This window comes from Manis pentadactyla, chromosome 7 (genome assembly GCF_030020395.1).
Source record: "Manis pentadactyla isolate mManPen7 chromosome 7, mManPen7.hap1, whole genome shotgun sequence".
NCBI classification, from domain to species: Eukaryota; Metazoa; Chordata; class Mammalia; order Pholidota; family Manidae; genus Manis; species Manis pentadactyla.
In genome coordinates this window covers 19,830,375-19,840,587 of record NC_080025.1, presented here as the reverse complement: position 1 = coordinate 19,840,587, position 10,213 = coordinate 19,830,375, and the positions used below count along the sequence as shown (strand labels likewise).

The window sequence follows — 10,213 nt, the reverse complement described above, 5'->3', positions numbered from 1 at the left end:
AAATTGTTGACAGAAGTTCTGAAATAAATTATCTTCTGCACAGATTGTTCCATGTTTCATGCTAGCATCCTTTTTAAGCATCCATGTTTATGCAGTGGCAGTGGCTCTAATTTTTTCCCCTAATTTATCTCTAAAGTTTACTTTAAAATACTTATGGTATCCTTTTTATTACTTCCCACTAATTAATTTCCATATATTTAAATTTATAAGCAGAAATTGATGTAGTAGGTGATAATTTGTTAATCTCCTAGAAGTAGTCTACTTCTCTCTCTTTTTTTCTTTTTTTAAACAAGCTCTGGCCAGTTTTATTAAAGAAAAATTTTGATGATTTACTTTTCACCAGTCTGTTCTGGCATGCTTCTAATGATACCAGAATCAACTGGGTCAGCTATGGCCCGTGTGCATACTCTGGTATTTTCCACATGCTGTGCCGGTTCAGCATTATGGCCACTGTAGTGATGGACACCAGTTTTGGCCCACATGGCATTGTACTCATGACTGGGCAGCTGTTGGTGAGGATGAACAATTTCGCTTTGCCTTGTTTGGTCATTTTCAGAATCTGCATGTATCCCAACATGTACTTTGCACTTTCCATAATGAGCTGGAGCCTGAAATTGATCAACTTCAGCGATTTTTTTTTTGTCTTTGCGCCCACCATCTTCCTGCCTTAGGTGGCGGGGGAGTGAGAAAGGAAGCTACTTACTTCTCATTTTAAATGTTAGAAAGGCTCTGTGAATTAGATGGAAATTTGTTTTTCCTTTTGTTTAAAAAGCCATGCTTCTAATTATTGCAGGAAATCTCATCAGAATTAAGGAAAGAGTAGATAAAGGTACTTACGTGTTTTAATGCTTTTGAACTGTTTATACTTATACTTTGTTCCTGTCCTCAGTGAGAAAATTGATAGCTTATTAAACAATCAAAGGTTTGGAGTTTTTTGCCAGAATTTTTCAGGATAGAATTCAGACTTTTATAGGATAGATAGAAAACTGAGAATAGATATTTCACCAGAGTTAAAATAATCTTAGCTGCTTAAAAGTCATAATCAATCTGATATCAAAATATTATAATTGTTTTTTGAATCTTGTTTCCAGATCATAGCAATGGATCATTTAACTTGAAAGCTCTATCAGGAAGCTCTGGATATAAGTTTGGTGTTCTTGCTAAGATTGTGAATTACATGAAGGTGAGTACTTTTCTCAAACAATGAAACTCTAACTTTTTGGCAGAAGAAGGGATTGGGATTTGCAGAAGTAAATTTGTGTGTACATATTAAAATTCATCAAATTATGTACAATTTATTATATGCCTGTTATACCTCAGTAAAACTGTAAATCAAGCCCTGTACAGTATATCAAATTAGCATCCAGAGAGTCACCTAAACCTATGTAATTTACATTAATTCAGGTACACAATTAAAATCCACCATTTCACTGTAAAATTGTGCCCAGGCAGTAGGTACACAGTATGCCGTTGTGGCTGGCTGGCTGTTGAGGGAGACTGACATTTAAATGTCAGGTTTTTGCTGCTTAGGGAATACAATCTTCACTCATCTAGATGACCCTTTGTTTGTCTGGAAGAGTGATCTTAAAAGTTTTACTTGTGTCGTCTGAAGCAATTTTCAAAAATGGTGTGCCTCTGTACATATTTAAATTGACAGTACAATTTTAAGTAAAAGTTTAAATTAGTGACAAAGGATGGAATCTCTGGCATATTGTAATTCAGTAAAATACATTACTTTTAAATTTGTCTAATGAACTCTCAATGCTTTTATTAATTTAAAATATAAAAAAGCAAACTCTTCATTAGTCGGAAATTTTAATTATTTTCCCTTTGAATTTGTATGCCCATTCTGTTACTCCCACTGAATTTTTTTAAATTGAAGAATCATTGATATACAATCTTCTGTTGTTTCAAGTATACAGCACAGTGGTTCAACAGTTACCCATATTATTAAATCCTCACCCCAATTAGGGTGGTTATTACCCATCAACATAGGAAGATATTACAGAATTATTTGCTGTATTCTCCATGCTGTGCTACTGTCCCCATGACCAGCTTACATTATGATTGAGAATTTTTGTGCCATTTTATCCCCCTCACACTCTCCATTCCTGACCCACCCCAAACCCCTCCCCCATGGTAACTGCCAGTTACTGTTCAGTGCCTGTAAATCTTCTTTATCCATTCATCTATTGATGGACACTTTGGTTGCTTCCATATCTTGGCTATTGTAATAATGTGGCAGTGAACATATGGGTGCATATGTCTTTTTGAATCAGGGATCGTTTTCTTTGGGAAAATTCCTAAAAGTGGCATTACTGGGTCATATGGAACTTCTATTTTTAGTTTTTTGAGGAAACCCCATACAGCCTTCTACAGTGGTTACACCAATTTATATTCTCACCAAAAGTGTGGGAGGGTTCCCTTTTGTCCACATTCTTGCCAACTCTTGTTATTTCTTTCAGATAGTATACATTCTAACTGGTATGAGGCAATAATACCTCATTGTGGTTTTGATTTGCATTTCCCTGATGATTAGGGATGTGGAACATCTTGTCATATGTTTCTTGGCCATCTGTTTCTCTTTGAAGAAATGTCTGTTCACATCCTCTGTCCATTTTTTAATCAAGTTATTTGTTTTGTTGTTGAGGCTTATGAGTTCTTTATGTATTTTGAATGTTAACCCCTTATTAGATAAATTATTTACGAATATATTCTCCCATACTATAGGATGCCTTTTTGTTCTGCTGATGGTGTCCTTTGCCGTACAGAATCTTTTTAGCTTGATGTAGTCCCACTTCTCATTTTTTATTTTATTTCCCTTGCCTGAGGAGATGTATCTAGGAAAAATGACTCATGCTTATGCTCAAGAGATTTTTACCTATGTTTTCTTCTAAGAGTTCTATGGTTTCATGTCTTACATTTAGTTCTTTGATCCATTTTGAGTTTACTTTTGTACATGGAGTTAGACAGTAATGCAGTTTCATTCTCTTGCATGTACTGTCCAGTTTTTCCAGCACCAGTTTTTGAAGAGGCTGTCTTTTCTCCCTTGTATGGCTCCTTTATTGTATATTAATTGGCTGTATATGTGTGGGTTTATATCTGGGCTCTCTATTCTGTTCCATTGATCTGTGGGTCTGTTCTTGTACCAGTACCAAATTGTCTTGATTACTGTGGCTTTGTAGTAGACCTTGAAGTCAGGGAGCATAATCCCCCCAGCTTTGTTCTTCTTTCTCATGATGGCTTTGGCTATTCAGGGTGTTTTGTCATGCCATATGAATTTTAGGATTATTTGCTCTAGCTCAGTGAAAACTGCTGTTGGAATTTTGATAGGGATTGCATTGAATCTGCAAATCACTTTAGGCAGGACAATATTAATTATTCCTATCTATGAGTAAGTGATACCTTTTCATTTTTATATGTGTCATCTTTAATTTCTGTCATGAGTATCATACAGTTTTTAGAGTACAGGTCTTTCACTTCCTTGGTTAGCTTTATTCCTAGGTATTTTATTCTTTTTGCCGTAATTGTGAATGGAATTGTTTCCCTGATTTCTTTTTCTGCTAGTTTGTTGTTAGTATAGGAATGTAAGAGATTTCTCTGTGTTATTTTTGTATTCTGCAACTTTGCTGAATCCAGTATTCCAGTAGTTTTTTGGTGGTGTCTTTAGGGTTTTCCGTATATATATACACACACACACACACACATATATATATATATAGTGTGTCATCCGTAAATAGCGACCCTTTAACTTCTTCATTACCAATTTGGATGCCTTTTATCTCTATTTTGTCTGATTGCCATGGGTAGGACCTCCACTTCTATGTTGAATAAAAGTGATGGGAGGGGGCATCCTTACCTTGTTCCTGCTTAGAGGAAAAGCTTTCAACTTTTTGCCATTCAGTGTGGTGTTAGGTGTGGGTCTGTTGTATGTGGCCTTTCTTATGTTGAGGTATGTACCCTCTATACCCATTTTACTGAGAGTTTTTATCATGAATGGATGTTCAATTTTGTCAAATGCTTTTTCAGCATCTGTTGAAGTGATCATGTGGTTTTTATCCTTTTTGTTAACATTTAACAAAAGGTTTGATTGATTTACGAATATTGTACCATCCTTGCATCCCTAGAATAAATCCCGCTTGGTTGTGATGTATGGTCTTTTTGATGCAGTTTTAAACTTGGTTTGCTAATGTTTTGTTGAGGATTTTTGCATCTATGTTCATCAGGAATATTGGTCTGTAATTTTCTTTTTTTGTGGTATCTTTGCCTGGTTTTGGCATTAGAATGATGCTGGCCCCATAGAATGAGCTTGGAAGTATTCCCTCCTCTTCTTCCTTTTGTAGTACTTTAAGAAGGATTGTTTTTAGCTATTTAAATATTTGGTTAGAATTCAGCTATGATGTCATCTGGTTGTGGACTTCTATTTGTTGGGAGATATTTGATTACCAGTTCAATTTCATTGCTTGTAATTGGTCTGTTTAGATTTTCTGTTTCTTCCTGGGTCAGTCTTGGAAGGTTGTATTTTTCTAGAAAGTTTTTCATTTCTTCTAGGTTGTCCAGTTTATTGGCATATAATTTTTCATAGTATTCTCTAATAATTCTTTGTATTTCTGTGCTGTCCGTTTTGATTATCCTTCCTTGTTTGTGATTTTATGTGTGCACATTCTCCTTTTTTTCTTGGTAAGTCTGTCTAGGGGTTTGTCTATTTTGTTTATTTTCTCAGAGAACCAGCTCTTGGTTTGGGGGATTTTTTTTTTCTATTGTGTAATTCTTCTCTATTTTATTTATTTCTGCTCTGATCTTTATTATGTCCCTCCTTCGACTAACTTTGGGTTTCATTTGTTCATCTTTTCCTAGTTTCTTTAATTGTGAATTTAGACTGTTTATTTGGGATTGTTCTTGTTTTTTGAGGTAGGCCTATAAGGCTATATAGTTTCAGAATCGCTTTTGTGGTATCCCACAAATTTTGAAATGTTGAATTTTGTTTTCATTTGTCTCCATGTATTGCTTGATTTCTGTTTTAATTTTTTCACTGATCCATTGGTTATTTAGAAGCATGTTGTTTAGCCTCCATGTCTTGGTAGGCTTTTTGTTTTCTTTATGTAATTTATTTACAGTTTCATATCCTTGTGGTCTGAGAAGTTGGATACAATTTCAGTCATGTCAAATTTATTTTAGTTCTTTTCATGCCCTAGTATATGATCTATTCTGGAGAATGTTCTATTTGCACCTGAGAAAAACGTATATCCTGCTGCTTTTGGGTGGAATGTTCTGTAGATGTCTGTTAAGTCCATTTGATGTAATGTGCTGTTCAGTGCCTTTCTGTCTGATCTATTGATGTGAATGGTGTGTTAAAGTCTCCTCAAATGAATATGTTATAATCTATTTTCCCCTTTAATTCTGTATTCTACGTATGTAGGTGCTCTGATGTGGTGTGCATAGATATTTATAATGGTTATATCTTCTTGTTGGACTGATCCCTTTATCAGTATGTAATGTCCTTCTGTGTCTCTTTTTACTTTCTTTGTTTTAAAGTCAATTTTGTCTAATATAAGTACTGGTACTCCTGCTTTTTTTCTCCCTAATTTGCATGAAGTATCTTTTTCCATTCCTTCACTTTTATTCTGTGATTGTCTTTGGGTTTGAAGAGAGTCTTTTGTAGGCAGCATATAGATGGTGTAAGATAAATTCTAACCAAAATAAGCAGGCGATGAGAGGCCACAAAGGTCTAGGCAGTTTATTTGAGCGCAATCCTGGGCTAGATTCACCAGTCTGAAACACAGGCTGGAGAAGTTGTACACAACCAGACAGGTGGGGAGTTTTTAAAGAAGGTAGGGGGAGGCAGAGCATAGATTTACAGCTGCGCGAGGATTGGCTAGCCTAAGGCACCTTTTTCAGGTTGGGAGGGGCAGCAGCCGGGGACTTTGGCACATCATCAGTGTCCAACGTGCTCACCCCTCCCTCCAGTGCCTCCAACCTTACAGATGGGTCTTGTTTTTGTCTATTCTGTAACTGTCTTTTGGTTGGTGCATTCTGTCCATTTACTTTTAAGGTAATTATTGATAGATATGTACTTACTGCCATTTTATTATTTTCTGATTGTTTTTATAGTTCCTCTCCATTCCTTTCTTCCTATCTTATACTCTTCTCTTGTTCTTTGATGGTTTTCTTTAGTGTTGTTCTTGGATCTCTCTTTCTTAATTTTTTGTGTATTTATTACAGGCTTTAGGTTTGTGGTTACCATAAGGTTCATGGATAGCTTCCAAACTATGTAACAGTCTATATTAAGTTGATGATTGCTCTCTTCCAGATAGAATGTAAAAGTACTTTTTTTTATTCTTCCTCCTCCACACTTTGTTTTTGATGTCATGATCTGTACTTTTTGTGTATCCCTTGACTGGTTTTATGTATGGTTGGTTTTACTAGTTCTGTTTTGTTTTAATTTTCTACTTGCTTGGTAAGGAATTGGTCTACTACCTTTACTGTAGGTTTATTTTCACTGCTGAAGTTCTATTTAAGCTTAAGAACATTTCCATTTGCAGAAGTCCCTTTAACATGTCCTGTAATGCAGTTTTAGTGGTTATAAATTCCTTCAGTTTTTGTTCATCTGGGAAATGTTTGATTTCTCCTTCAAATTTGAAAGATAATTTTGCTTGGTAGAAGATTCTTGGTTGAAGGTCCTTTTCAATATATTAAATATTTCATGCCACTCCATTCTGGCCTATAAAGTTTCTGCTGAGAAGTCAACTGATAGCCTGATGCTGTGTCCCTTGTAAGTAATCTTTTTTCTCTCTCTGGCTGCTTTCAGTACCCTCTTTTTTGTCATTAATCTTTGTCACTTTAATTACTATATGTCTTGTTGTCTTCCTGTGATTCCTTTTGTCAGGGGCTCTTTGCATTCCTTCCCCATACTGGGGAAGTTTCAACAGTTACTTCCTCGAAGAGACTTTCTATCCCTTTGTTTCTCTTCTCCTTCTTGTACCCATGTTATGTGAATATTGTTTCATTTGGATTGACCACACAGCTCTCTTACCATTCTTTCATTCTTAGAGATCCTTTTTTCTCTCTGCTCTTCAGCTTTGTTGTGTTCCTGGTCTCTAATTTCCATCTTAATCATTGTCTCCTCTACTTGCAGCAATCTGTTACTCATTCCCTCCATTGTATATTTCATTTCAGTTCTGTGTTCTTTAGCTCTGAGTGGTCTTTTTCAGCTCTTCTCTATGTTGATGTCCTCCCTGAATCTGGAATACTTTTCTGCAGACCAGTGAGCATATTTACAACTGTTACTTTGAAATCTTTATCAAGAAGATTGGTAATCTCTGTTTCATTTAGCCCTCTTTCTGGTGTCTTACTCTGTAGTATTGTTTGGAACATATTCCTCTGCCTTCTTATTTTGTCAGGGTTTCTGTGTTTCTTCCTTTGTATTAGATGGATCTGCTATCCCTCCTGGTCTGGAGAGTAATGGCTTTCTGAACAAGGCATCCTGTGGTGCCCAGCAGCTCAAGACTCCTTACTCTCTACTGCCTGGTTCTCCTTTGTTGCCCCACAGTTGCTGTTGGTGGGCTGTGGGCAGGGCCGCCTTTCTGCCTGTCTGCCAGCAGTGGTCTGTCTCAGCCCACCACCACTCATGGCAGGTTGCCTGGCTGGCCCTTTGTGAGCAGAGCAATGGTGCTTCTGCTGGTACAGTTGTGGGTGGGGCTGTCCTCTGCCTGCCCTGCAGCGATCTGGCACTGCTGGGCTAATGGGGTGGGTGGGCTAGGTGCGAGGATGAGGATACGGGAGTCTGGGCACTCCTACTGAATTTTATCATAATATATATTTTTATGCTTGGAAGTCTTACTGATCATCTACCAAACTTTGCTACAATAATGTGTGTAAATCAAAATTAGAAATTTTTTCTTGTGACTATAAGACTCACATAATAAAAATAATTTCTGTTTGTGTTTTTGCAATTATTAACACACAGTTGATTGGCACACAGTTGATTAGCACAACTTACCTGTGTTACAATTTTGGTTAAAATTTACTTTTTATATAATAGTGATTCAACAGAAATCTATTTTTTTTTTTTTTTTTTAATAATTATTTTTTATTGAAGGGTAGTTGACACACAGTATTACATTACATGAGTTTCAAGTGTACAACACAGTGGTAGAACATTTATATACATAATTCTAGGTTCCAGCTATCACCCTACCAGGCTGTTACAATATCTTGACTATATTCCTTATGCTATACATTACATCCCGGTTACTAATTTATTTTACCATTGGAAGTCTGTCCTTTTTTTTTTTTTTTTTTTTTTTTTTTTTTTTTTTTTTGTGAGGGCATCTCTCATATTTACTGATCAAATGGTTGTTCACGACAATAAAATTCTGTATAGGGGAGTCAATGCTCAATGCACAATCATTATTCCACCCCAAGCCTAATTTTTGTCAGTCTCCAATCTTCTGAGGCATAACAAACAAGTTTTTACATGTAGAACAAATTCTTACATAATGAATAAGTTACATAGTGAACAGTACAAGGGCAGTCATCACAGAAACTTTCGGTTTTGCTCATGCATTATGAACTCTAAACAGTCAGTTCAAATATGAATACTGATTTGGTTTTTATACTTGATTTATATGTGGATACCACATTTCTCTCTTTATTATTATTATTTTTAATAAAATGCTGAAGTGGTAGGTAGATACAAGATAAAGGTAGAAAACATAGTTTAGTGTTGTAAGAGAGCACATGTAGATGATCAGGTGTGTGCCTGTAGACTATGTGTTAATCCAAGCTAGACAAGGGCAATAAAACATCCACGTATGCAGAAGATTTCTCTCAGAACGGGGGGGTGAGGTTCTAAGCCTCACCTCTGTTGATCCCCAATTTCTCACCTGATGGCCCCCCCTGCGACTGTGCCTGTCTTAGGTTGTTCCTCCCTTGAGGAATCTTACCCGTCTCTGGCTAACCAGTCATCTTCTGGGGCCATACAGGGAAATGTGAAGTTGGTAAGTGAGAGAGAAGCCTTATTGTTTGAAAAAGTTAGCTTTTTACTTCTTTGCATATTTATGCCCTGTGGCTTCTATGCCCAGCATTTGTCTTGAGGTATCTTTACCACTTGGAAGAATTATGATACTCGGTAAATTTGATATGAGGCACGAATTCTATTTAAGGGTTGTAATTAGGAAGGAAGAAGAAAAGCTATAGAAGTAGCAGGCGGAAGAAAACATGGGAAGATTGATTATTTCTTTGATATATCTTCTTGTAGAGTAACTTCAGCATGTATAGGTTTTAAGCTACTACTTAAATTGCACACACACATTAACATAATAGGAGTATAGTTACATAACCAAAGCATATCTGTAATTACCAGCCCTCTGCAGTGAAACCAAGAAAACCAGTTAGGCACCTTAGGCATTTGTGAAAACTTATCTATGATATGGTGGATATTGTCCAAATGAACTTGAACAGTCTGAGAGAAATCAGACAAATTAAAACAACCCATTCCTGGGGACTGTTCACATGCCATATGTTCTTTTAACAATAAATAGTTTGTAGTTGTAAGACTTTGGAGCGCTACAATTTGCACTTCTCCAAATTCTTGTTTGAGTTCCAACAGTATAGATCCAGTCCAATTTTGTTGTTTTACTGTATGCACAGGCCAGCTTAGATATCTCCTTCCTCATTCCCATGGCAGGTCCAGGAACTGGTGGGATGAGTGCATCTACAGCTGTAGCAGTGCGTGGATCTTTGTTGGGGTTTTTTGATGATCATCTTCTGGCATGAGTCTTCCAGAGGGTGCAGATGTTGGAAGTTCTTTTTCATATCGTATCTTAGTTCATTTTCGGGGTAGCCCAATTAGGCTTTGATCCTCTGTATAAACACAAACAGACCCTTTGCCTACACTTTTATATGCCCTTTATACCCTTGTGTAGAACTCGTTGGAGGTTACCACACAGGAACTGCCCTTTTTTTTTTTTTTTTTTTTTTTTTGCTATCACTAATCTACACTTACATGACGAATATTATGTTTACTAGGCTCTCCCCTATACCAGGTCTCCCCTATAAACCCCTTTACAGTCACTGTCCATCAGCATAGCAAAATGTTGTAGAATCACTACTTGCCTTCTCTGTGTTGTACAGCCCTCCCTTTTCTCCTACCCCCCCATGCATGTTAATCTTAATACCCCCCTACTTCTCCCCCCCTTATCCCTCCCTACCC

At 36.6% G+C, this 10,213-nt stretch overlaps 1 protein-coding gene and 1 pseudogene across 3 annotated transcripts in view; one reads left to right on the top strand and one right to left on the bottom strand.

Annotated features, from left to right (window-relative positions):
- Positions 1 to 10,213, top strand: part of GTF2E2 (general transcription factor IIE subunit 2) — a 79,202-nt gene that overhangs the window by 20,164 nt on the left and 48,825 nt on the right. For all 3 annotated transcript variants that reach the window (XM_036894403.2, XM_057505164.1, XM_036894402.2), the window contains one exon: positions 1,092 to 1,183. In XM_036894403.2, the coding sequence (XP_036750298.1) occupies positions 1,092 to 1,183 (92 nt within the window). The remainder of the gene's footprint in view (positions 1 to 1,091; positions 1,184 to 10,213) is intronic.
- On the bottom strand, positions 36 to 1,084 carry LOC118916984 (60S ribosomal protein L30-like; annotated as a pseudogene).